This window comes from Salvelinus fontinalis, chromosome 4, assembly GCF_029448725.1.
Source record: "Salvelinus fontinalis isolate EN_2023a chromosome 4, ASM2944872v1, whole genome shotgun sequence".
Classification (NCBI taxonomy): Eukaryota; Metazoa; Chordata; class Actinopteri; order Salmoniformes; family Salmonidae; genus Salvelinus; species Salvelinus fontinalis.
In genome coordinates, this window is record NC_074668.1 from 75,580,445 (window position 1) to 75,608,042 (window position 27,598).

A 27,598-nucleotide genomic window follows, 5' to 3' on the forward strand; every position below is an offset into this window, starting at 1 on the left:
TACAAAAACTACAGATCGACACAGGCACGCGCTCTGCAGCACTAAAAACAAACCGTGCACTCTCATGGTCGGTCAGTAGAAGAGTGCTGCTGTATAAAAACTAAGACTGTCAGAGTTAATCAGCTCGAGTTAACTTTTTGTAATTTTAGTGCACGCATTTTTAAAATCCCAATTAATTGCATTGTCTGAACGCGTTCAAAATACACTGAAAACCTCAAACATAGATCATCTATACAGCTAAAAACAACCACACAACGTCAACATGTTGACAGTGTGTTTAAAGAAAGTATGCGTTTATCAATTTACCTGATTTTGGTTACCGTTACTTTGGACAAAATCCAAACGTCAAATGATCTTGCTTTCAAACAGATATGCAACTTGATCTGTTTCTTTGGGATTTTAGGGTTGGTAAAGTACATGTTGGCCAAAAATAAGGCCCATTATTTGAAGGGTTAGCCATTATTATTAGTGGTAGTAGAAGTAGTAGTAATAATAGTAGTAGTATTACTATTACAAAAAAAATCTAATGTAATTACATAGCCAGGCTATTTTACCACTATCTAGTCCTAGTTACACTGGCAGGCCTGTGATATTGAAAGATTTCCAAATATGTTCAACTAACGAAATCTACCACTTCATTTTTGAAAATATGATTAATCTTAGAATACCTATTTTGTATGTGTTCTAATGAGACTGCTTAAATGAAGATTGAGATTGCTTAAATGAAAGCAATGTTCCTCCACGGAATCGCATGTTTAGAGCACTACATATATCAGAGAACTCTATTTGGATAAAGCAAGTGTGAGAATAATGTATGTAAGAATAAGGAACGCACCTTCAAAATCGAAATTTTCAGGAGTAAATAGTTTATTTCGACGAGATTGTAGATTATGTTTAACATTAGGTGTATTGAGTAATTGCACGCTTTTACTTTGTGTATTGTGGGTGGTTTCTGATTTCTTCAGCAGTGTCTGGTGAAGAATTTCACATCACATCTGGCAGAGAGAAAAATACAGAACGCGGATCCCCCTCTCTGTAATCTACTTGTTTCCCTTTACGCAGACGTCAATAGGAAAAGTAATCAAGCACTAATCGGTTATCTGAGGCGCTTGTTGGTTGAAAGCTCTATCATCATGGTAAGCTTGGAAGAAATAATATAATATGTACGATATATCAAAAGTGACTGCAAACGTAATAATTAAATGCACCAGAAATCTCTGTTATCTGTAGTTGGATGGAAAGGCTACCTAGCTAGCTATCCATAGCAATGAGTAAGCATTTAGTTAAGCTTACTTGCCACGCTACTGTAACTTACCGGTAAAGAAAAAGGTAATGAAATATAATAGCTGGCTAGGCTAACAACAAATGCTATGGCTGCATCCCTAACCTGTGACTATCCCATATTTTGGGTAGAATATGATAGTAGTAGCTAACTTCTTGCTTAATTTTATTGGACATAGCTAACATTTTAATCAATGGTAGTTACCTAGCTAGCTAATGTTATCCATTCAGCTAGCTAGCTCCCTACCTACCTAGATTACTTGTTCACAACTTGAAGTCAAACTTTACTGTGTGAATACCAAGCTGTGTTGCTAGATAGTTAGTTAAATCAGATCTGTTTTAGCTGAGTCACTGCCATGTTAAAGTAACTGTTACCATTAAAAAGTGGGCTTTGGGCCGCCAATATAAACAATGGAGCAATAATGGATTCCATGATAACATTTTCACATGCAAATGGATCTTGATTTCTATTATAGAATCAATGATGACATATTGTACTATGACGACAGCAACATGTAGGTTTCTAGATTGTAAGACTCATTTTTGTATTTTTCTTAGTTCCGCAACCAGTATGACAATGATGTCACAGTTTGGAGTCCACAGGTAAGAGTCTGCAAATACAGGTAACGTAACAGTTAGCAATTTCAGCTGCAATATTTGTGACTCTCATAACAGGTCACTGTCTTGTGTTTCAGGGGCGTATTCATCAGATTGAATATGCTATGGAAGCAGTGAAACAAGGATCTGCCACAGTGGGTCTGAAATCTCGCAGTCATGCTGTACTTGTGGCTCTGAAGGTACAATTTACATTGATTTTACATTTGCATTCAAGAACATGATTATATGAAAAGCAGTGTAAATGTAGTCTATTTTTTATCCTGATTTTGTGTTCTTGTCCAGAGAGCTCAGTCCGAGTTGGCTGCCCATCAGAAGAAAATTCTACACGTCGACAGCCATGTTGGCATCTCCATTGCTGGCCTCACTGCTGATGCAAGGCTACTCTGGTAAGAGAGGATCTGTTGTGCATGGTTTTTCATATTCTTGAAGAGAATTAGACAGTGTTCTTCTGACTGATGTTAACACTTCTCTTCCATCATACTCCTTCAGCAACTTTATGCGTCAGGAGTGCCTGGACTCCAGGTTCGTGTTTGATCGGCCTCTCCCTGTGTCCCGCTTGGTCACACTAATTGGAAGCAGTATCCTTTTACCACAAATGTAGTTTTTATGACGCTTAACATGAATTGTCTGTATTGATAATATGAAAAGTTATTATACCGTTGCAACTAAGACAATCCACCTTGACCTAGCACTCAGAAACCCAGATCCCTACACAGAGATATGGAAGAAGGCCTTATGGTGTGGGATTACTCATCGCAGGATATGATGTAAGATATGTATTGGTTAGTTTGTTCCTCTATAAATATTAGTGGAATAGTATGTCATATCTAATATTGTTTGTCTCTTCTAGGATATGGGGCCACACATTTTCCAGACCTGCCCCTCTGCCAACTACTTTGATTGCAAGGCCATGTCCATAGGGGCCCGCTCCCAGTCTGCACGTACCTACCTGGAAAGACATATGGACACTTTTCTTGACTGTGAGTATTTTATGCCTTTTCTTCTCTGCTTCTGATGTAAGCACGTTATAAAGCTTTCATTCTGTCTTGTAGGTGAACTGAATGACCTGGTTCAACATGGCCTCCGGGGACTGAGAGAAACTCTACCTGCAGAACAAGATCTTACCACAAAGGTAAACCTTAAGCTTACTGCAAGCTCTATGGAGATGCAAGATTCAGAGCGTAGCGCAATGTTGGAATGTCGTTTTTTGTCACAAAAGGGGCAGCTTCTTGTAATACCATCCGGCATTCAACATACTTTTCTACTACCTGAAAATTGAGACGCCCCGTATCATTCTTTCTGCAGCAGTGGGGGCAGTGTTGTCACTTGGTTCCATCGATCCGATCTATAGGCTATTTATCAAAGTAGCCTATTTTGCATTGATAATCAAACAACAATAATCCACCCAAAAAGGTATTTTGTTTAGAAGTTATAACTATCAGGCTAGTGTGAAATGGTATAACCTGCTATAGCCAACTAGCTAGCCATGTTCTTTTTTCTCTGTGAGCAAAACATGATGATGATCTGTTTTTAGCTGATATGGGAATTAATACACAAGCAGCATATCAAACTGGGATAATGTTTTGGGTTACACTTAGTGATGTTACGTTTAATGCCTGAACTCTGAGGTATACGTAAAAATCGCTAAGAAGTGTACTTCGAAGCAGTGTGCAAATGCCTGTATCACGAATATCAGAAGCATGTGATTAATGACATGAAGCTTCGTTTCATCAAACAACCACCTGATTGGTTTGGTAGAAGACAAAAAGGCTATGCTGAGCACACGCTAATTTGGCTGCACTAAATTATTTTTGAACAGCAGACGTAACTAGTGTACACTGTGTTGATTAAAGCCTTGAGTAATGAACCTATTTGACACAAATGTCTTAAACATCAGCTTCAGGAAGCTTTGTTTCCCCATCAGTAGTTAAACCTGCAAGTATATGAATATTTGCCAGTGCATATGTTTTAATAATAAATCTGATTATTTTCATAAGGAGATAGATGTGGGAAGTTAAAAAGGCTAGCTAGCTTCCTATGTTTAAAGCCAGCTAGCCAGGCTGCCAGCTAGCTAGCTACTAATAAAAATATTACAAAACTTTGCTATCGCCCCCTTTACCTCGACTAACTTGTGCCCCCACATATTGACTCTGTACCGGTACCCCCTGTATATAGCCTTGCTACTGTTATTTTATTATTGTTCTTTAATTATGTTATTTTTCTATTCTTGTTTTATTTAAAAAATATATATATATATTTAACTTCAGTTTATTTTAGTAAATAGTTTCTTAACACCTATTTTTCTTAACTGCATTGTTGGTTAAGGGCTTGTAAGTAAACATTTCACTAAGGTCTACACCTGTTCTATTTGGCGTATGTGACAAATAAAATTAGATTTTATTTGAATGGGTGTGGGACCGGCAAGGATATCATGTTACCAAAACCTATCCCCTGCTCCACAAATCCCACTCCACCCACGTGCACGTAGATCAACGAAGTGAAGCTTGTAGTAACCTTAAGACTTTTACATCAGGCTACTGTCCAATTATCTACTCCTCACCCTTAAGTGTCTCTCATTCGCTTCCCTTATGGGATGGACTGGTATAACTACTATGTGAAAACATTTTCTAGCCATTCTTACACTAATCTAGTGTTTTTAAATTCTTGAGGGGTTCAGAGAGAAGGGTAGGGGTTCAGAACACAAGTTAATTCACAGATTGACAACTTACTGTCTGCCCTTTTAGAATGTGTCCATCGGGATTGTTGGCAAGGACATGGAGTTCACCATCTACGATGATGGCGATGTGGCATCATTCCTTGAAGGCCTTGAGGAGAGGCCACAGAGAAGGGTAAAGAACAACTTGGCAAATGTTGAATAAAAATATTTTCTCTCAGTGGAAACTTGTCAAGAGGAACAGTTATTGGCTTAATAAGATTCTTGATGGTACATTGTTCATCTCCATACCTGACAATGCACATGCCTTGTCCTCTTGTTGTACTGCAGGTTGCCCAGCCAGACGACGAGCCGGCAGCAGAGAAGCCAGAAGAGCCCATGGAGCTCTGAGATTGAAGTGTGTCCCAGACAGTCTGAAGATGACAAAGCACTTATCCCTGATTCATTCAGTCAATATTCCACCCACACTCACTTGTAATTGTATCAACATGGAGAACAATTACCATTATACTTGTGTATGTTCAAGTCGACTATGATTTTTGTTAGCGGTTCAATGTTTGCATATATTTTTTTGTCATTAAAGACAAACTTTTTCTGAACTTGTCTGGTTCGTTAAAAGAAATGTAACATCACGTTTATCTTTTGTCATTACTGCATTGTCATTCTATGTTCTTATGTGGCCACTCGGTGGTGGATGTTTTCAAAGAAAAGGTAGGAACCAAAGTGGGGGTTTATTTATGCCTAAACACCAACTGAACTTTGAACAAAAAAATAAAAACATAGATGTTCAAACATCATGACTAACCCGGACTTTATTGAATCATAATCACTGGTAAGACAACCTACTTACAAACCCAACTGAAATGGTAGCCTTATATAATGTGGCTTGGTCAACCTTCACTTGGACCATACCAAGTGATGGGTCAATTATAAACAAAATCTACAATTTAATATTTCATAAATAGCAAATGTATAAATTACTTGTAGCAAAAACATGTAAAGCCTCAGTTCAGTACATAAATGGAGGCAATATAGAATATTGTTACATTGGGCAACACTCATAATTAGAATTTCGTCTTCGCGTCTAGACATCCGGGTTATTTGTCCCTTTTCACTTGCTGTATCAGTGATGTGGCTCAGAAAGTAGCTAATCTTCCACGTCACAGGGAAGTGGGGAACGGACAGCTCGAGAAGATCTCTGAGCAATTTACAGATGCCCAAGTAAATAACAGACGCGACATTGGAGGCTATTTTGAAATATAGTAAACGTGCAGTAAGGTAGTTAAGTGCTTATTTCTCTATCTTGACCAAGGGCGGAAGGATTGGTTTGGGTAATTGTATTCCAAATATGTTTTGGTATCCATCCACCATTTGCAAGCTAACGCTAGCTGTCATGGACGACAAGCGGTTGAGCTTGCTCTATTTGCAATATCAAAACGTCTGACTAGGCTCTGTGAAGTGATACTGGCATATTGCATTTGTTTTTTTTGTGAATGTCACTGATTGAGCTGCATAATTCGTTAGGCCATTGACTTGTCAATAACTAGCATACTAGCTAACTAACAGCCGGTGCGGCCTGTGTGAATGAATAACATTAACTAGCTACTAAAAAATAACTAGCTGCTATAGTACAAGCTAGCTGACTGACTTGGCTACGTGGATGTGTCGACTAGCTACCACATATTTCTTAGCTACAGCAGTGCAGTATTAGAAAGCACGAATCGTGTTCAATAACTTATGTGTAATAGCAGCTATGTTTACATTTGTTGGATTATGCATTAACATTACTTGATGGGTACTTCATAGGAATCATCTTAACAGTTTTGTTGATTGGGGTGCTGCGAGAGGAAAGACGATCCATCCGGCAAAATGACAGCCGCAGAGAATGTTTGTTACACTTTGATCAATGTTCCAAATGACTCCGAACCTCCATCGGAAGTCAGTCTCAAAGCAGACTTGGGTAAGTATCCTCTGTTGGCCCTATCTGCATTGGTAATAGGCACCTAACCGCCCCTAAACTATCAGTGTGACTGATCTGTGATTAGTGTGACTTTAAGAGTAATACAATGTTATTCTTTCCTGATATCAGAAAAAGGAGAGATCAAGGCAAAGACAGAGGCCCTGAAGAAGGTAATCATCATGATACTGAATGGAGAGAAGCTGCCAGGCCTACTGATGACCATCATCCGATTTGTCCTCCCACTTCAAGACCACACCATTAAAAAGCTTCTGCTAGTCTTCTGGGAGATTGTCCCCAAAACGACTCCAGATGGCAAGCTGCTTCAGGAGATGATCCTGGTCTGTGACGCCTATAGAAAGGTATGGTAGCATACTACACAAGTGTACTGTCACTGTATGTCTGAATGTTAGATACATTATATAATTAGCACAAGGAAGTATGGCGTGTGACTATTACATTTAATGCCTCTTATTCAAGGGTATGTTTGTCTGTTTCAGGACTTGCAGCACCCCAACGAGTTCATCCGTGGATCCACCCTGCGCTTTCTGTGCAAGTTGAAGGAGTCTGAGCTGCTGGAGCCCCTCATGCCCGCCATCCGCGCCTGCCTGGAGCACCGCCACAGCTACGTTCGCCGCAATGCTGTACTGGCCATCTACACCATCTACAGGTACACTTACTGTAGTGATACAATACAGAAGTTCCATATGAGTGTTTATGACCCTTAATGGAGAACATGGCATTTACTTGAGCAATTTTATTTCCGTCTCAGGAACTTTGAAAATCTTATCCCAGATGCCCCTGAGTTGATCCATGATTTCCTTGTGAATGAAAAAGATGCCAGCTGCAAAAGAAATGCTTTCATGATGCTCATTCACGCAGACCAGGTCAATTGCATCTTCACTTTTTTTATTAGAGACCGCTCACCAACATTTTTCTGTGTCTAGGACTAACACTGGTAATTTCCACTGTGCAGGACAGAGCTCTGGATTACCTCAGCACCTGCATTGATCAAGTGCATACATTTGGAGATATTCTCCAGTTGGTCATTGTGGAGCTGATTTACAAGGTGAGTCCTTCAGACATTTTCCCACTAGAAACCTCCAGATATCTCTCTTGAGAAATATGTAAAGAATCCATGGGACGGCGCACAATAGGCCCAACCCGTCGTTTGGGTTAGGGGAGGGTTTGGCCGGCAGGGATGTCCTTGTCTCATCGCGCACTAGCGACTCCTGTGGCGGGCCGGGCGCAGTACACGCTGACACGTTTGCCAGGTGTACGGTGTTTCCTCTGACACATTGGTGCGGCTGGCTTCCGGGTTAAGTGGGCATTGTGTCAAGAAGCACTGAGGCTTGGTTGGGCTGTGTTTCGGAGGATGCACGACTATAGACCTTCGCCTCTCCCGAGTCCGTAATGGGAGTTGCAGCGATGAGACAAGACTAACTACCAATTGGATACCACGAAAAAGGGGTAAAAAAAAAAAAAGAAGAAAAAAAAGCTTAAATTGAAAATGATATCCACGTAAGTACTGCCATTTTTTATTTGCCATGTATCTTGTTTCCTCAATGTTTAGGTGTGCCACGCTAACCCGTCGGAGCGTGCCCGCTTCATCCGCTGCATCTACAACCTGTTGCAGTCCTCCAGCCCAGCCGTCAAGTACGAGGCAGCTGGCACTCTTGTCACGCTGTCCAGTGCACCCACTGCCATCAAGGTACCCCTTCTCACTTATCTACATCACGGAACTGCTGTTAATTTTAGTCTGGCATTGTGTGTCTTTCAATGGCATTTGTGTGTTTGTTCTAGGCTGCTGCCCAGTGCTACATTGACCTTATCATCAAGGAGAGTGACAACAACGTGAAGCTGATTGTCCTGGATCGTCTGATCGAGCTGAAGGAGCATCCCACTCATGAACGTGTTCTCCAGGTTCTCCGACTTCACTTTCATTAATGTTGCTCCTGGTGAACAGACCCCATGTTAGTTACCAGTAAGTCTTTGAAGTGTAATAATAACCTGGTTAACGTGTCTGTTCTCTGTCCACCCAGGACCTGGTGATGGACATTCTGCGTGTTTTGAGCACGCCTGACCTCGAGGTCCGGAAGAAGACCCTGCAGCTGGCCTTGGACCTAGTCTCATCTCGGAACGTAGAGGAGGTGGGGGTGTCATCCTCAGGACTATTTTCTCCTGTCTCTGTGGCCTCGCCTGTCTATTTTGTAAAAGGATGATTATTCTAACTAAGGTGTTCATGTGTTTGTGTTCCAGTTGGTGATAGTTCTGAAGAAGGAGGTGATTAAGACCAACAACGTGACGGAGCATGAGGACACTGATAAATTCAGGCAGCTGCTGGTGCGCACCCTCCACTCATGCAGTGTACGCTTCCCTGACATGGCAGCCAATGTCATTCCTGTGGTGAGTCTACCTATCTACCCTGTTCTCTCACACACCCTGAAATCAAACACAGCTAGGGTCATTCTGTCCTCTGTGATGTAATCTAAATGACATACGTGTGTCACTCAGCTGATGGAGTTCCTGAGTGACACTAACGAGGCAGCGGCGGCTGATGTGCTGGAGTTTGTGAGGGAGGCCATTCAGAGGTTCGACAACCTGAGGCCCCTCATCATCGAGAAGATGCTGGAAGTCTTCCATGCCATCAGGACTGTCAAGTAAGACCAAGACTGACAAGCTTGCATATGAATAGATAATCACAGGATGCTTTTGGAGAATTACTGTTTTTTTTATGCAGACATCCAATCTTTTAAACTGTGTTAGGATCTACAGAGGAGCGCTTTGGATCCTGGGAGAATACTGCAGCACTAAAGAGGACATTCAGAGTGTGATGACAGAAGTGCGCAGGTCGCTTGGAGAGGTATATGTGTGTGCTTATGGATTATTCATTCACTTTCAGCGCTCAATACCAGAGTGATACTTGATGCCAGTGGCTCATGTCTGTCCCTTTTTCAGATCCCCATAGTAGAGAACGAGATCAAGAAAGAGGCTGGGGAGGGGAAGCCGGAAGAAGAGGTGAGCGCAGCGCCAGCAGCCAAACTGGTGACAGAGATGGGCACCTACGTCACACAGAGCGCCCTCAGCTCCTCCCGACCCTCAAAGAAGGAAGAGGACAGGTAAAATAAATCACCTTTTGTGTCTAAAATACATCGTTTCTTAGCTTGCAGTGATTGTCTTTCAGAAGTGGATGATATGTCACTAAATGAAACTGTTGTCCCTTTCCCTGTAGGCCTCCTCTCAGGGGCTTCTTGATGGACGGAGACTTCTATGTGGCGGCCTCTTTAGCCACAACCCTGACCAAAGTGGCCCTACGATATGTCACCATAGTTCAAGACAAAAAGAGACAGAATGTAAGTATAGAACCTCTTATCTTCTGAAACGGTTGTGATTTAGGTGTCCATGTTCACTGTCCATTGAAAGTCATGAAGTGATTCTAATGCTCTCTATCACCGTCTCCCCTTCAGTCCTTTGTGGCTGAGTCTATGCTGATCATGGCCACCATCCTCCACTTGGGCAAGTCCTCTCTGCCCAAGAAGCCCATCACAGACGACGATGTGGACCGCATCTCGCTGTGTCTCAAGGTGCTGTCCGAGTGTTCGCCCCTCATGAACGACATCTTTAACAAGGAGTGCCGCAAGTCCCTGTCTCACATGCTCACTGTCAGGCTGGAGGAGGAGAAGCTATCTCAGAAGGTAAGGAGGAGCGCTGGCTGCTAGATTACTAGGCCATAGCTTCCAGTCCACTCTTCTCACTAAACCACTGCCTTCTCCCCGTTCAGTCAGCTATACTCTAGTTCTCCCTTCACCTGGCTGCCTATCCATTTGGACACTCCTCCTTACCTTCTGAGAAGCTATCTCAGAAGGTAAGGAGGCCTTTTTTGGATTGTACTGCTATGTGCTGATGGTGTTCTGTGCTCTTATCTACAGAAAGAGTCAGAGAAGCGGAACGTACTGGTGCAGGCAGACGACCCCATTTCCTTTATGCAACTGACGGCCAAGAACGAGACGTCCTCCAAGGAGGACCAATTCCAGCTCAGTTTACTGGCTGCCATGGGAACCACTCTTAAGAAGGAGGCTAACGACCCCATGGCCTCCAAACTCAACAAGGTACACCTACAAGGACCCAGTAGAGACACACACTGTTCTGTTACAGAATTACAAAATTGTGTGCTTGTGAAATCACACGGTCATGTGCCTTTTTGGATAGTAGATGTGTGTGATATACCTCAAATTGCCAGCAGGTGGCTTTGTGTTTCCAATGTGACAGTGAGCCATAGCAACATAGAAATCAGTGTTTTCTAGGTCTGTTCCATAGGTACGACTATGAAAGAGGGAATGAATATAACAACATTTCTAGGTTCAGGCTATGGCATGGATTATCTCAGGATCCTATTCAGAAATGTACGTTTTCATCTTAGCTATTAGTGCTGTTGGTAGTTATTGACAGGTGCTCTGTTGTATAACAATAGGTTGGTGAGGACCATGTCATTCTGAGTGTATGTTGTATTGCAGGTTACCCAGCTGACTGGTTTCTCAGACCCAGTCTATGCTGAGGCCTATGTCCATGTCAACCAGTATGACATTGTGCTGGACGTGCTGGTCGTCAACCAAACCAACGACACCCTTCAGAATTGCACCCTGGAGCTGGCGACATTGGGTGAGGTTCTAGTCTGTAGTTCATATGACTATATGCAGAGTCATACAACCTTACTAAGGGTTGTTTCAGGTCAATTTCTCTTGTTTACCATAAGTGATGTATGTCTAATGCTGATATCAACCTTTCAATCCAACAGGTGACCTCAAGCTGGTTGAGAAGCCTTCTCCTCTCACTCTGGCACCCCATGACTTTGCCAACATCAAGGCTAACGTCAAAGTGGCGTCCACAGAGAATGGCATCATATTTGGCAACATAGGTAAGAGGATAACTTCTAACTTCTGTCAGAGTACTTGTCATGAATAATCTGATGGCCAGCCTCCACTCCATGTGTACGACATCAGTTTTTCTGTCTGTCTGTCTCAGTGTATGACATATCAGGAGCTGCCAGCGACAGGAACTGTGTGGTCCTTAGTGACATCCACATTGACATCATGGACTACATCCAGCCAGCCTCGTGCACAGACGCGGAGTTCAGACAGATGTGGGCCGAGTTTGAGTGGGAGAATAAGGTACTACCGTTAGATAAGAGAACTGTCCATATTTGGTTTTGTTTTGTTAGTGTGTTCAGTGGATGATCGTAATAACACTGTTTATTCTAGGTGACAGTGAACACCAACATTGCAGACCTGAACGAGTACCTCCACCACATCCTCAGCTCCACCAACATGAAGTGCCTGACCCCAGAGAAGGTACAGTCGTGGAATATTGCCGTTTGAACTACATCAATAGGACGATGATATGTAGAACAGAATACCTGGCAGATGGGAAGGCTAATGAGGGGAAGGTGTCAGAGCGTCTAACTTTTCTGCTGCTGCTGCTACCTTTTTTACAGTGTTCGGATTTGATTTCTAAATGGCTTTTATAATTATCTTATTGAATCAATCCGTTTGAAAATAAAAGGGCACCCTGCGAGATACAGGCAATATGTACCTATTTATTTTGTTTCAAGTTCTTCATCAAACCACTGATGGATTTAGACAGTTAAGATGAGCTCTCTTGTCATAGCCCTGTCTTCAGTAAACTCAGCACATTTCATACTCATACTACTGGGTCAAATAGATAGTAATGCATGTGATGCTCACTCACACAACCTTGTCTGTCCTTACAACCAGGCACTTTCTGGCTTCTGTGGCTTCATGGCTGCCAACCTGTATGCCCGCTCCATCTTCGGTGAAGACGCCCTGGCCAACGTCAGCATTGAGAAGCCCATCCACCTGGGTCCTGATGCCCCTGTCAACGGACACATCCGCATCCGGGCCAAGAGCCAGGTGAGAAACTCACTCCCCACTCAGATTACATCACAAAATGCACCCTATTCCCTATATAGTGCACTCTTTTTGTAAATAGGTTGCCATTTGGGATGCAGACGTAGTAATGATAGAATAATGCAAACATTGGGGAGGAATTGTTTATTAAAGTTTATACATTGCAAGTGACACTTCCCTTCTCTCTACAGGGTATGGCATTGAGTCTGGGTGACAAGATCAACCTTTCCCAGAAAAAAACATCTGTATAAAGTCAACTGAAAACCAGCAGTCCAACTGAGAACTCCACATCACTGGACAAGATTCATCTGCAAAGAAATGTGCTTTCTGCTAGTCCTCTCTAGTCTCGTCTGTCTCTGACCATAAAGCGCTACAATATTTTTTTGATGGCCATTTTGATTAAGTATTGTTCTATGTGTGTATGAGAAATGGTTTTACACCTCCTGTGTCAGGACGAAACTCCCTCTTATTGTCCTCCAAGTGATATCCCTGGCCTTTCTTTCATTTTCAATAAACATGACATATATAACAAAACATACTCCCAACATTTGTCAGACGATGGGCTGTTTGCGTGTTCAGTCGTTCTTTACTCACACTAAAGGAAAAACTTCTGATCCACAATCCCTTAACTACGACGTTGCCAAAAGTTATGACAGTAAAGTGAAATGCAATGTCATAGACTAAATCCTGAAATATGGATGCAGTTTGAATTCACATTCCATCCACTACGGCTGTGTTTACATAGGCAGCCTAATTCTTATGTTTGTGAATGCTCAATGATCTGAATTGGGCTGCCTGTGAATAAGCAGCTTAGATGATCTCATGTCCCATTATTGTCTTTATACTACAGATAATGACTCATCGAAGTGGTTATTGTATCAGATGCATGCAAATTCCTTGAAAGTAAAATTTAGTTAAAGGTTTGTGGGAAAAAGTTATTGCTTCTGTAAATTGCAAGTAATTGCATCAATGAAGTGAAAATGTATGTTTGTGCCAGGTCCCAAATTTCAAGTCATAGAAATGTGGAGTGAACACAATCAACGTGCTGTGTGAGATCAGTCTTTGCCATGTATTGAAATGGTGAAAGATCAGCATCAAATCCAAATCCCTTGTCAATTTCTAATCAGTCACAGTCACATACATTTACATTGCTTTGACTGCCTTTCCCACCTCACCGTTATATAAAACTTCTCCACTTGAATAGACACTCAAAATTTCCCTTGCTTCTTGGAAAGGAAATTACATCACATTTTGCCTTGTATGGAAAGATTTCGAATGTGAGCACTTCACGCACGTCTTCTGAATGTGATAACCAAATTTCCATTCAATTCTCATATTGATGATGATTGCTTGTAAGAAAAGAGTTTGAAAAACACGATTTTAGGACTATAGTGAAGAGTTCAGACGGTAACAAGCAAAACCCATGATGATCATTAAGTCCTTTTCCTCTCAAGTCCTCATCTCACCCTATAATCTGCAGACATACAACACTACACAGAATAGTTATCGGAGAGAAATTATCAATGACTCACATGTTTCAGTGATTCACATATTTTTCTAGATCTTCCCTGCTTGTGTGGTATCACAATGACTGAATGGAAAAAAGAGACCCAAACAACACAGTAAATCAACAAGAGTTCTTCCATTACAAATATCTCTCCCCTTTTTCAACCCAGAACTCCCCTTTAGCCTCACCGTTTTAACTTAGTTGACATAAGGATTTTAGGGCTGTAAATATAACATAGGTACAGAGCCATTAAGTGACCTACTGAAACATACTTAACAAGCCATATTTCCTGAAGAGTGGAACGACTCGTGCACTGCCCCTGTTGTTCATCTGCTACCCCACAGGCTGTGTGGACTGTGTTTTCAGCAGTTCATTTAAATTCCTCAAATGCCTCTGGCACTACATTGCAGAGTGGGAGCTGGAATTGGAATTTATTCATTCAGGAGTCTAAAATACAACATCTTGCTGAATAACTCTCCTGGGAGGAGACAGAGGGAAAATGAAGGAAAGTCATATCTACTGTTCAAAGATTTTGCTGAGTTACAGTTCATATAAGGAAATCAGTCAATTGAAATCAATTAATTAGGCCCTAATCTATGGATTTCACATGACTGGGCAGGGACGCAGCAATTCGTGGGCCTGGGGGGGCATAAGCCCACCCACTTAGCCCAGCCAATCAGAATTATTACAGATACTCTTCAGCATCCCCCTCCTCTGACGATCTCTCCGGTTAAGAAGCCGGATGTGGAGGTCCTGGGCTGGCGTCGTGACATGTGGTCTCTACAATTCTCTAAAACGGCATTGAAGGTGTCTTATGGTAGAGGAATAAGCATTACATTCTCTGCCAAAAGCTCAGGTGAACCATTCCTGTAGTCAGCATGGAAATTGCATGCTCCCTCAACTTGAGACATCTGTGGCATTGTGTTGTGACAAAACTGCACCTTTTAGAGTGGCCTTTTATTCTCCCCAGGACAAGGTGCACCTGTGTAATGATCATGCTGTTTAATCAGCTTCTTGATATGCCACACCTGTCAGTTGGATGGATTATTTTGACAAATTATAAAATGCTCACTAACAGGGATGTAAACAAATTTGTGCACAACATTTGAGAGAAATCAGCTTTTTGTGCGTATGGACAATTTCTGGGATCTTTTATTTCAGCTCATGAAACATGGGATCAACATCTTGTTGCGTTTATATTTCCGTTTAGTGTAGATATATAAACACATGCACCAGTATTGCATAAAGAATTGCTATACCTTGTCTGGGGGCTATATAACATTTAGGTCCTTCCAGAAGCTCAGATATAGACCCACTTGTATGCGTCACCAAGATCACTGTGGTCACGCATGCATGCCATTGCTACAGAATAGCAGAACTCAGTCAGCCCTGACAGCCCTAACAAACACACACACACACACACACACACACACACACACACACACACACACACACACACACACACACACTTGAAATCAAATCAAGTCACATTTAATTATTCACATACACGTGTTTAACAGATGTTATTGTGAGTGTAGCGAAATGCTTGTGTTTCTAGTTCCGACAGTGCAGCAATATCTAACAAGTAATATCAAGCAATTTCACAACATATACCAAATACGCACAAATCTAAGTAAAGGAATGGAATTAAGAACATATAAATATATGGACAAAGTGCCTTGGTGTGAAAGCTCTCACTCTGGGGGCCTTGATATTGGCCAAAGGTTTCTGTGAGGACAGCGCTCCACAGCTGTGGAAAACAGACAGTGTCAAGCTGCAGCATATCTTCCCATTTTGTAAGGTAATAAATGGAAATTTGCCAAAAGCCATCCATCCAGGCCAGACTAAACTTGTCTTTCCCACTAACAATGATGTGCTACTTGGAAGATAGGTTTATTGATCATCCAGACCATCAGAGATTAATGATAGCTGCAAGTATGAAATCCATTACAATCACCATCCATCCATGTGTGGGCTGGATGGTGGATACTGTTAATTACATTAACATGGACATTAATACTGCATGACCTCATTGTAGCCTACTGAGGATAGTCTGTGCAAGGACAAAATTCATGCTTATAAATGTTTTTATTGGCACAGCACATAAAGAAAACAATGGTAAGCCCTACATGAAAGGAACATAGGTCGTAAAGTGAGTATTCTACAATGGTAATATTTAAATACCCCTTTAGTCGATGCTACTCATGAGAAGTAAAGTGCCCCTAGCGACGGACATTTGTATTGGACTAACTGATTACTCCTTTCTGTTTCACATCTTAAAAACGCAGTGGTAAGCAACGTTGTTGAGGGCGTATGGACTCGGTCGGCCGTAGGTCAGTGAGCAGCACTGTTAATTCCTCTAGTCTGGAACGGATTGTAGACGCAGTTATCATTTCAATATATTTAGGCTCGTGATTTTCCTTCGTTCAATTTTTCAACTGAAGGCCTTTCACTGAAAAGTGGGTGTCTCCTCACTACTGGTGTTCAGACAGCGGCGAGTGCAGAAGTGTGTCCTCGATGGCAGGGTGGAAGGACGGCTCGGTGCAGGAGAAGTATCGACTGGTTGTGGTTGGAGGTGGTGGTGTCGGAAAGTCAGCCCTAACTATACAATTTATCCAGGTTAGTAAATAGTCGGCCGTTTCTCCAGCCACTTTGCACGGAATGTTTGGGAATCTGGAGGGAGGCTGACTGAGGTGTTGCGAATGGGGATCCCACAAGTGTATGCTGGGGTTTAGTTCATTTTCTTCTCGCAATAGTGGGCTACATTCGCCGAGGCCTGTTTAGCACAGAACATATTCTGGAAAAACACTTGAAATTGTGTTAGATACCATTTTTACTTTAAGCCTATTTGTCAGTACAATGAATGACGCCAATTGGCAACGTAATCTCGCTGGGCTATGGAAAGTAACTGTGGAATAAATAGTCTCACAATTGTGATTTAGGCTGAACTCTGATTTAAAACTGTATAACCTAAGTATTATAACATTCGGCTACCTGTACAATCTGTACAACCGAAATTAAAAAATACTTATTTGCAAAGTTGAGTTGTCAACATCTCTCTTGTTTTGTAGCTATATTTGGGTGGATCGTCCTGCCCGGTGCGGCGCTACATCAGTCTATAATTGTTGGCTACTATATAACACGTCGTTCAGCATTTCTGGGCCTGCTGTACTTGAAAGCATAAATCTGAAACAAAACCCCTATGTAAACTCACATTGAACGTATTTTCCATCATACCCATTAGGTGCAGTATTGACAAATCTATTGCCTACCATTTTTATTCATGGAGACAATGTTCATTATCGGACAATGAATATGCCTATTGAATAGCCTAATAACGGTTTAGCCAACAGACTAACTAACCTTCATTTGGATCCAAAAAATCTAAGTGAATCAGACTATGATATAAAGAAATTCCTACACATCCATAACTGTAAGCATATTAATTACAGAGAATAACCCTACATGTAAGCCTTTCTCTAACATTGATATCATGTGTGAATCTTGATCAATCCCTTGTGTTGCTCAAACAGTTGCAGAGCAATGACAGCTGCTGTTAAAGACAGTTGTTGTTCAAGCCAGTGGCCCAAGCAGCCATTGCCCAGCCACAGTTGTCCTTTATAGCCTTGTCAATGGCATTCCAACACAGTGTGTTGTCCATAGGTACCCACACTTTTAACTCTTTGTCTTTCCCTTTTCACTATCAAAACCTTCATATTCACAGTTAGTTTCTTGGTGAAGCTGCTCATGAAAGTGTAACTGAGATTGAGTGGACAAGCTTTGGAATCCCTTTTGTGTCTTCTTGAGTCTATAATGCCAGGTACTAATTCCAGGAGACTAGACTGGAGGCTGGCAGCTGCATGTCTAAAGTGACTGAGACAATAGTGGGGCAGTCTGCAGCAAGTGCTGCTTGGCAATTTTGTTGTGATCTGAAGGTCTAATAAGGTTTCAGAAAGCTCATTAAATGTATACCATGGATATTGGTCAGATCAGATTACTGTACCACGGTTCAGCCATTCTGACCCTATTCTTCTTTGGAATGGAACAGTAGGCTAAGTATTGTATAAACACTTCAAAGTCCTTTAGTATTTTTAGCAAATACTTGTGTTTTGGTCCAAACAAGGAAACATGCACTGTTGACTTGTTCCAGTAGGGATAGGGAACAGCAAACCGCAGTACAAGTTCCTTATTACAGTGTAATGAGACAGTAATGTGATTAATTACCATGTGATATGAAACTAAAAATAGTGATAGGACAGTAACACCAAGATAATAATAGACTGGTTATTACATTTTGTTTAAGCAACAAGATTGTTGTTTGTTAACACGATGAGTAGAATATAAGATAGGTAGAAGAAGACTGTATGCAGCTCAGCGATCAGCAGTTCACAGATATTTTCTGGATGATTACTTTGTCATGGCAACGGTGCCTTTGGAGTCTTTAGTTGAAATTTGCAGGTCAGTCCGCACTCACTAAAGAACATTCATTTGGGAAATAAGACTCTTTGTTTGTATGCACTTAGCATTTCAGAATATGTCCAATCCAGTCTTGATCAACACTCTTTATTCCTCTTTATAATAACCATACCACAACTGTGTTCATTGAGAATAGCGGTATAACATAATAATGTGCAACCATATCATTTAGATGAGCATCAACCTCTTATTTGTCCCTTGACATGCAAAGGAATTCCCAATATATACAGTATGTCAAATCTGTGAGAAATGAGTGTAGTATTAATGGCCTATATGCTCTGCATGCATAGTCTATAGCAGGGTTCCCCAACTGGTGGCCCACTTGTTGGACATAAAATACTGTAAAAACACCAGGAAATCAGCTCCAAGTGATTTTAATTTTGGAAATATTTTCCAAAGTATTCTCACACATAATAGAGAGATCTATATGATTGTATACAAATGTAAGCAAGGCTTGAAATATATATATTTTTGTGTCAAATATTATATCTGTTTGGCCTCTTGCGGTCAATTTGCATTCTGCAAATTGTTTCTAACTATGCTCTGGCCCCCTGACCATCCGCTCAAGTAAAAAATCGTCCCGCAGCTGAATCTAGTTGATGATCCCTGGTCATAGGCTCTGGATCCTCACCCTGCCCAAGCAATCTGATCCAAGATCTAAACCACAGAACTTGGAGGGTGGGATGGGATGTCACTCACCCATGGCCCAGCCAGAGCCCCGAGCTGAGAGAGAGAGGGCCAGGGGTCTTTCAGACAGTGCTGTGGGAGGACACACATACTTTAGCAGAATGTTACAGCGGGTTAATATCCTGGGCAGTGTGTGACACACTGGCCCTGCAGCATTTAGGTTTCTTCTGTTTTATTTGTGCACCATTGCAGCTGGCCAAACAAGTGCTTGAGCTTAGTAACCAATATCATTCATCTGTTACTGTGTGATTCATAGCCCCTAAAAAGGCAAAGGAAGTTCTATACTTGGCTGAGCACCATTACAGTGTTTTATGCCAACCATTTGGCTGTCACTTTGCTATTCACCTTGTAGACAAGATCTAGTCAAAATTGTAGTTGGTGTGTTGACTGCATTCCTTTGCGTATTTATTTTGTATATGTCTGTGGATGTAAAGAAAAAAGGAAAAAAGGAATTTGGTCATGTGTAGAATGTTGACATCATGGAAAGCGGCTACATCCTATTAGAGTTTTCTAGAAGCCGGCTGCCAGGGGGAAAGTCTCACAGCTGGCTGTTGAGTCCAGACTTTCCCATCCAGATCTGTGGAGGGGTGGAGGGTCAGTTGGGGTGGGGGACGGAGTGTTGTCTGAGTCATGTTGGGTTAATGACCATGGAACAGCCGGAATCAGCACCTTTGGAAAAGGAAGTCCCTCCACTCCTGTTCATTTTCTATGGCCCTCCTAGATTTGTAAAGGACAACATGAGCCGCAGCCTGCCTAACTGGCTGGGCTTGTGGGTGTGATTGTGTGTGGTAGTGTGCACTTGATGGAATTAGATAAGATTTACTGGTGAAAAAAAACCTGAAGCCCTTTTTACAGTAAAGGGATTACAGAGATACATTTGAATTTTTAGAGAAATGTAAAGCCTCTATCCTATTAAGCATACTGCCTTGGCCCAATTTGAGTGGGATGAACAACAAAAAAACTTTCTTGGCTCAGTAACCATGCTTCCATCCACAGTTTTTATGCAAGTAAAGTCATAGCTTATAAGAAAATCACGACAGCTGTGATGGAAACAGGAAGTTTCGGTACAATTTTATAAATGTCCACATATCAATAGTTCGTTCGACTTGGTGGGATCTTTTTGTGTCTGCAAAATTAATAATGTGAGAAATGAAGGTGAAAACACCTTTATGCGCAAATATGCAGTTTATTAGGCTACAGATGAAATAAGTTATGAACTTCACAGGGTGGTGAAAGTGCACAATAATCTTGATGCTCCTTTCCAATAAATCTTGAGGGTCTTATTCTGGTGATTGATGCTTGACTGCCGTTTTGACAAATACAAACGTTCTTGCTCTTATCCAAAATAATCTCATCATATAGACTAGCCTCCCTGCACAGTCTACCCACATTGTATCTGTGAGCTGTTGGATAGAGCGCACATGTCAAGACCAGAGTAGACACATTTTGTATTTAATGCAAGTGTTTTATGTGACAAAACTATGGGTAGAGTTGAAAATGTGATGGAAACATTGAAGTTTAGATTTCTATTCGGCACATGACAACTTAAGCATGCACTACGTCATCACGCACTGATGTTATCTGAAACAAGTCAATTTGGTGGAAACACACCACTGTATTTTAGAATATTCTCATGAAAATCTGTCGCCAATTGGATGGAAGCCTAGTTACTGAAACTGTTATAGTGTATACTAGACTAGTCACACAATGGCTGAAGTGAGGTTCCTTTTACAGTGCAGGGAGGATGATGTCACCCTTTACAATAACAGAGTGACAGGGCAGGCAGGTAGTCACCACTGGGAGTAGTTGAAGTGAAGACACAGCCAAGCCAGTGAGTAGAATGGCAGAGAGGTGACATAACATTGAGTCATCTAAAAAAAAATTGGGACACAGAGTGTTATTCAACAGATGGAAAACATGACTCAATGTGGGGTGGTGGGGTTCAAGCCATTTGATCCCATATCTAATGTCACTCATTTGCTTGGCCGATGGTATGAACAACATTTCTGCTATGGTTCCTTTGTGGAAGTTATCATTAGCAACCATGGCACCTGTGGGAGTGAAATGCTATCTTCTCGCCAGACTGGATGACAGAGTAGTAAAGCATGGTGTTACATGAACACACAGCTGCTAATATTAGTCCTTATCACTGACATTTCTGCTGGAGTTGACTCCCTGCTGTGTGATTCAGTGGGAGAGCACACTATCCAGCCTGATAGAGTCATGAAGGATTAGATACAGACCAGTATGATCAGAGGTTAAAGACACCTAAACAGTGAGTACTCAAGTGTTCTCTTTTTTGCTCTCTCTACCCCCTCTCTCTCATCTCTCTCTCTGTCTCATTCTGAGCATGGTTTTGATTACTGAGATGAGGTCATTTAGGAGAAATGCTGCTGCTCTGGGTTCTAATTGAATAAATACAGATTAAGGAAAATCTATAAAATCAGTCAAAACAGAAAATGTGTGTCAGTCTGTTTCTTGTGAAAACAGTGAACAACTTGTGAACATTTCTGATTTATATATTATATATATTATATATATATATATATATATATATATATATATATATATATATATATATATATATATATATATTATAATTCAGAAAGGAAAATCTGACTTCTACAGGACTTTTTTGCAATGTAAGCAGGAGAATTGTTGTTTTAGTTTATTAACCTTTTCCAACACAAGTAAATGGTTTAAATGCCCCAAAATAAGCATATATTTTAACATTTTCACACATTTCTAGTCAAGTTATCCATTCAAAGTGTTGTGTTTCTGTGATACTCAGAAACATTGTTGGGAACAGACAACAGCAAGAATTTTAAAATGTATTTAACTAGGCAAGTCAGTTAAGAACAAATTCTTATTTTCAGCGACGGCCTTGGAACAGTGGGTTAACTGCCTTGTTCAGGGGCAGAACGATAGATTTTTACCTTGTCAGCTTGGGGATTCGATCTTGCAACCTTTCAGTTACAAGTCCAACGCTCTAACTAGGCTAACCGCCGCACCGGAGGTAGAAGAAGGTAGATACAACAATACATCACACAAAGCAGCCACAGCTGTCAGTAAGAGTGTCCATGATTGAGTCTTTGAACGAAGATGTTAAGATAAAACTGTCCAGTTTGAGTATTTTGTTGCAGCTCTTTCCAGTCGCTAGCTGCAGCGAACTGAAAAGACGAGCGACCCAGGGATATGTGTGCTTTGGGGACCTTAACAGAATGTGACTGGTAATCTGACATACCGGTATGACCTAAGGTAGCCACCGAGATGGGTGTTATAGGCGATATGGTCACTGGTGTCATCAGACTTTTAGGTCTAACTTTGGAACGCTGTGGGCTATAAACACATTTCCAATTGCATCTGAAAGATGACTCTCAACTTGGTATAGAGACAGTGACTGGAATCTAAATGTAATTCATGTTTATTTAATCATTTTACTGGCTGCCACACCCCCCAGGGACCACATCTGCGGTGGCCTCATATCTACAGTGCATTCGGAAAGTATTCAGACCCCTTGACTTTTTCCAAATTTTTTACGTTACAGCCTTATTCTAAAATTGATTTAATAAATGTTTTCCTCATCAATCTACACACAATACCCCATAATGACAAAGCGAAAACAGTTTTTTAGAAATACCTTATTTACATAAGTATTCAGACCCTTTGCTATGAGACTCGAAATTGAACTCAGGTGCATCCTGTTTCCATTGATCATCCTTGAGAAGTTTCTGCAACATGATTGGAGTCCACCTGTGGTAAATCCAATTGATTGGACATTATTTGGAATAGCACACACCTGTCTATATAAGGTCCCACAGTTGAAAGTGCATGTAAGAGCAAAAACCAAGCCATGAGGATGAACGAACTGTCTGTAGAGCTCTGAGACAAAATTGTGTCGGCACAGATCTGCAGCATTGATTTCTGCAGCTTTGAAGGTCCCCAAGAACACAGTGGCCTCCATCATTCTTAAATGGAAGAAGTTTGGAACCACCAAGAATCTTCTAGAGCTGGCCGCCTGGCCAAACTGAGCAATAGGGGGAGAAAGGCCTTGGTCAGGGAGGTGACCAAGAACCGATGGCCACTCTGACAGAACTCCAGAGTTCCTCTGTGGAGATGGCAGATCCTCCCAGAAGGACAACGATCTCTGCAGAACTCCACCAATCAGGCCTTTATGGTAAAGTGGCAAGACGGAAGCCACTCCTCAGTAAAAGGCACATGGCAGCCCGCTTGAAGTTTGCCAAAAGACACCTAAAGGACTCTCAGAACATGAGAAACAAGATTCTTTGGTCTGATAAAACAAAGATTGAACTTTTTGGCCTGAATGCCAAGCGTCACGTCTGGAGGAAACCTGGCACCATCTCTACGGTAAAGCATGGTGGTGGCAGCATCATTTGGGGATGTTTTGCAGCAGCAGGGACTGGGAGACTAGACAGGATCAAAGGAAAGATGAACAGAGCAAAGTACAGCGAGATCCTTGATGAAAACCTGTTCCAGAGCGCTCAGGACCTCAGACAGGGGCATATGTTCACCTTCCAACAGGACAACGACCCTAAGCACACAGCCAAGACAATGCAGGAGTGGCTTTGGAACAAGTCTTGGAACTCAATGTCCTTGAGTGACCCAGACAGAGCCCGGAATTGAACCCGTTCGAACATCTCTGGAGAGACCTGAAAATAGCTGTGCAGCGACGCTCCCCATCCAACCTGACAGAGCTTAAGAGGATCTGCAGAGAAGAATGGGAGAAATTCTCCAAATACAGGTGTGCCAAGCTTGTAGAGTCATACCCAACAAGACTCAAGGCTGTAATCACTGCCCAAGGTGCTTCAACAAAGTACTGAGTAAAGGGTCTGAATACTTATGTAAATGTGACATTTCAGTTTATTTTATTTTATACATTTGCAAAAATAAACTGTTATTGCTTTGTCATTATGGTGCATTATGTGTAGATTGATGAGAGAAAATAGGATTTAATACAATTTAGAATAGGGCTGTAACGTAACAAAATGTGGGAAAAATCAAGGATTCTGAATACTTTCCAAATGCACTGTTTATCTTTTCAGGGTACATACATCTACACCTGTAACAAAATTGGTGCTTTTATCACAAATTTTACTATTGAGTCCACATTTTCAGCTTAGCCACGCACCACTAGTACACAAAATAGATGACGTTTTTGACCCCTGTTGGTGATTTTAGGGTTAAGATTAATGCATTAATGTTAAGTCTTTAAGTCTGCTAAATGACAAAAATGTAAAGATAAATAATAATGGGACTGGGATTTGAATGGACAGGACACCCCCGCCCATCTGCATGCAGTGGGTAGGAGAGATCTTCTCGGGTTCGGACCAGAATAGACCCGAGGACAATCATACACAAACCCGAATGGACCCGATGACAACCAGACCTAGACCCAATTCGTACCCTAACATGTCCGGGTCTAGACCAGACCCGATTGGAACCGAGTGACAATTTTTTTTGCCAAATTGCTCTTCTGGTTAACAAATACGTCTTTAAATTTTGGCTAGGCCTTCTATAAGTTAATAAATTTACCTTTATTAGCGTAAAACAAATATGCTATAGCCTATGCAAAGCAGTGGTCTGGTGTACTCTGGTCTATCAGCTGTAGTTACATAGACCTGAGACCCACTGACAATCAAACAGGACCCACCCGAGGGAAAAATTAGAACTTTGGACGGACCCGTGACCCGTGAATGCCTCTAGTGGGTGGTGTGGTCCATGTTCACTGAGAGCAGGCCTTTCCATTGGCTCCTAGTGAATAAACTGCATTACAGAAGGCTTCCACTGAAGGCAAGTCTCCCCAACACGACTATTATCAGTGTCTAATTGACCCTGAGTCTTAGACAGACAGAGACTAGAGACAGGGGGAGTCGGTGACACTGATTGACCCCCCCCCATGTAGAAGTGCTACCACCAATCAGAGAGCTTACTGTTATTCCTGTATATTCAATGGATATTAATGTTGATAATGTATGGTCAGGTGGAATGTTCCTCCCTGTTGAGTTTCACTATACTAGAGTGCCACAGCAAAGGGTTTTTGTTGTTGCTCTGACATGGTCATGGCTATTCATAGAGGAGAGGAGATGATAGACAGGTGTTGGGGGGAAACAAGTGATGGTTAGAGAAAAGCAGTGGGTATGTGTTTACCCCTCCCCCCTCGATTCACCACAGGGCCTCCTCTCTCTCTCTCTCTCTCTCTCTCTCTCTCTCTCTCTCTCCGTTGGTCTCACATCAGGGCAAGTATTTACCCCTGTGGCTTTTCAAAGGCCCTGCCTCTACTTTAGGTATCCTGTTTACCTGAATCAACTGCTTGTAGAAACCATGTCTGTCAAGGCATGAGCTCACACACACACACACACACACACACACACAAGAAAATGAGACTGGGCTGACAGTTAGTCAAAAACCCCACAACAATGGAGTCTACCTCTCACCTTGCAGAGGATAAGAGTTGTTGTTTCCACTAAGCCACTGAATTTCTTCGGGTAGAATTCAGATTCTATTTCTATCCCCTTTTTTATGCAGTCACAGTAAAAAACTATTTCCAGTTCATCTGTGGGTTTAGCAAACAGTGACTGTGATTCTCTGTGTTCCCAGGGACAGCAGGGGAGAGGATCCCGAGAGTGCATGTGTTTCTGTTCAGATAATCACTTCCTACCATGAACAGGAACAGATTAGAACACGGCTGCCTGGCCTGGGGCTGTGTAAATGTTCATGGTCTGCACGGACACAGGGAACATATGCCTCCCATCTCCAAGCTCACACAAATGACATCTGCTGGAGGATCTGTCGCTTGTGTTTACCAGCCTCCCCTCATTTGGCCTGACCCATAGAGTTACATTGAAACAGGGAATATCAAAGAGTGACAAGAGGAAAAGTAACGTGTGTCACATCATCTTTAACACAATCTGCTTTGTGTGAACTTTGGTCTGTAACTGTAACTTTCTCACTTATTGAGCTTCGACTTGGTTGACTGTTCACATAAGATATGGAGTCATGGGTTCCTCTCAGACCTCTATCATCTATGACAGGGTTAGACAGCCCTGTTCCTGTAGTCCCGCAGATACGGCAGGATTTTGTTCCAACTAGGCACCACACCTGACCAACTGAGCTAATTAAACAGTTCAGTGCCTAAATTCAACACACCTAGTTTTCCAGGTCAATTAAATGAAACACATGAAGTTCCTGTGGTCCTCCAGGACCAGGGTTGTCTACCCCTGATCTAATCTGAACACATATCAACGCAGCATGTAGATTGTTGGTCCCATGTTTCATGAGCTGAAATAAAAGTTCCCAGAAATGTTCCATACACACAAAAAGCTTATTTCTATCAATTTTGGTGTTACATCCCTGTTAGAGAGCATTTCTCCTTTGGCAAGATAATCCATCTACCTGACAAGTGTGGTAAATCAAGTAGCTGATTAAACAGCATGATCATTACACAGATTCACCTTGTGCTGATGACAATAAAAGGCTACTCTAAAATGTGCAGTGCCACAGATGCTACAATGCCACAGATGTCTCAAGTTTTGAGGGAGCGTGCAATTGGCATGCTGACTGCAGGAATGTCCACCAAACCTGATGCCAGAGAATTTAATGTTAATTTCTCTACCATAAGCTGCCTCCAACGTCATTTTAGAGAATTTGTCAGTACGTCCAACCGGCCTCACAACCACAGACCACGTGTAACCACTTCAGCCCAGGACCTCCACATCCGGCTACTTCACCTGCTGGATCGTCTGAGACCAGACACCCGGACATTGGATGAAACTGGGGAGTATTTCTGTCAGTAATAAAGTCCTTTAGTGGGGAAAAACTCATTCTGATTGGCTGGGCCTGGCTCCCCAGTGGGTGGGCCTATGCCCTCCCAGGCCCACCCATGGCTGCACCTCTGCCCAGTGATGTGAAATCCATAGATTAGGTCCTAATGAATTGATCAATTGACTGATTTCCTTATATGAACTGTAACTGTTGCATGTTTCGTTTTTATATTTTTGTTCAGTATATGACACGATGAGGCTGTGGGTGTGTGACAATGTGTGACACAGCACTTCCCCAGACAGGCATTGGTTTAAAATTATTTCTCAGCAGCAACCCCTCCTGGGACATTAGCTATCTAAAGCAGGTGTTCCCAAACTGGGGTACGCGCAATGGTGTCGGGGCTACGCCAAATAAAATGTGATTCACATTTTTAAACGGTCCATTTATATTTATAGCCAACGTAGCGGCTGCTCATGCTGGTATCTGTACTGATGGCGCAAAGCCATGACAGGGAGACATAGTGGAGTGGTAACGCGCGTGCAAGCAGCTCCCTACGCCACTTGGGTACACTGCAGCATCCACCGAGAGGCTCTTACTGCCAAGGAAATGCCTGACAGCTTGAAAGACGTTTTGGACACTACAGTGAAAATGGTTAGCTTTGTTGAAGCAAAGCCCCTGAAATCTTATGTATT

At 42.0% G+C, this 27,598-nt stretch overlaps 3 protein-coding genes across 5 annotated transcripts in view; all 3 read left to right on the forward strand.

The window, feature by feature from the left end:
* Positions 1-961: 961 nt before the first annotated feature.
* Positions 962-5,370, forward strand: LOC129854406 (proteasome subunit alpha type-1-like). The gene is made up of 10 exons (XM_055921417.1): positions 962-1,136; positions 1,840-1,884; positions 1,977-2,078; positions 2,182-2,285; positions 2,389-2,477; positions 2,596-2,666; positions 2,750-2,879; positions 2,952-3,031; positions 4,644-4,748; positions 4,904-5,370. The coding sequence occupies exons 1-10, from the start codon at positions 1,134-1,136 to the stop codon at positions 4,961-4,963; spliced, it is 789 nt and encodes a 262-aa protein (XP_055777392.1). The 5' UTR covers positions 962-1,133; the 3' UTR covers positions 4,964-5,370.
* Positions 5,371-5,708: 338 nt separating this feature from the next.
* LOC129854405 (coatomer subunit beta-like) lies at positions 5,709-12,992 on the forward strand. Of its 3 annotated transcripts, none has more exons than XM_055921416.1 (22): positions 5,709-5,794; positions 6,380-6,533; positions 6,663-6,892; positions 7,031-7,200; positions 7,303-7,417; positions 7,507-7,599; positions 8,104-8,241; positions 8,334-8,453; positions 8,573-8,680; positions 8,790-8,936; positions 9,045-9,190; positions 9,297-9,393; positions 9,489-9,649; positions 9,763-9,883; positions 9,998-10,225; positions 10,460-10,639; positions 11,045-11,189; positions 11,326-11,445; positions 11,553-11,698; positions 11,789-11,878; positions 12,302-12,457; positions 12,646-12,992. In XM_055921416.1, exons 2-22 carry the CDS (start codon positions 6,443-6,445, stop codon positions 12,703-12,705), a joined length of 2,862 nt encoding a protein of 953 aa, XP_055777391.1. In that variant the 5' UTR covers positions 5,709-5,794; positions 6,380-6,442; the 3' UTR covers positions 12,706-12,992. The 3 variants fall into 3 exon arrangements, with proteins under 3 accessions (XP_055777391.1, XP_055777389.1, XP_055777390.1); XM_055921414.1 differs by having other exon boundaries at positions 5,712-5,904; XM_055921415.1 differs by having other exon boundaries at positions 5,712-5,851.
* Positions 12,993-16,206: 3,214 nt separating this feature from the next.
* LOC129854407 (ras-related protein R-Ras2) overlaps positions 16,207-27,598 on the forward strand; it is a 39,786-nt gene continuing 28,394 nt past the window's right edge. The window contains exon 1 of the mRNA XM_055921418.1: positions 16,207-16,580. Coding sequence (XP_055777393.1) covers positions 16,479-16,580 — 102 coding nt within the window. The 5' untranslated portion in view covers positions 16,207-16,478. The remainder of the gene's footprint in view (positions 16,581-27,598) is intronic.

Excerpts from the sequence above, each read along its gene's own strand:
- LOC129854405 (XM_055921416.1), top strand. The coding sequence starts at position 6,443 with ATGACAGCCGCAGAGAATGTTTGTTACACTTTGATCAATGTTCCAAAT. Across the intron at positions 7,201-7,302 it reads GCCATCTACACCATCTACAG|GAACTTTGAAAATCTTATCC; the intron begins GTACACTTACTG and ends TTTCCGTCTCAG. Across the intron at positions 8,454-8,572 it reads CTCATGAACGTGTTCTCCAG|GACCTGGTGATGGACATTCT; the intron begins GTTCTCCGACTT and ends CTGTCCACCCAG.
- LOC129854406 (XM_055921417.1), top strand. Across the intron at positions 1,885-1,976 it reads TCACAGTTTGGAGTCCACAG|GGGCGTATTCATCAGATTGA; the intron begins GTAAGAGTCTGC and ends CTTGTGTTTCAG. Across the intron at positions 2,286-2,388 it reads GCTGATGCAAGGCTACTCTG|CAACTTTATGCGTCAGGAGT; the intron begins GTAAGAGAGGAT and ends ATACTCCTTCAG.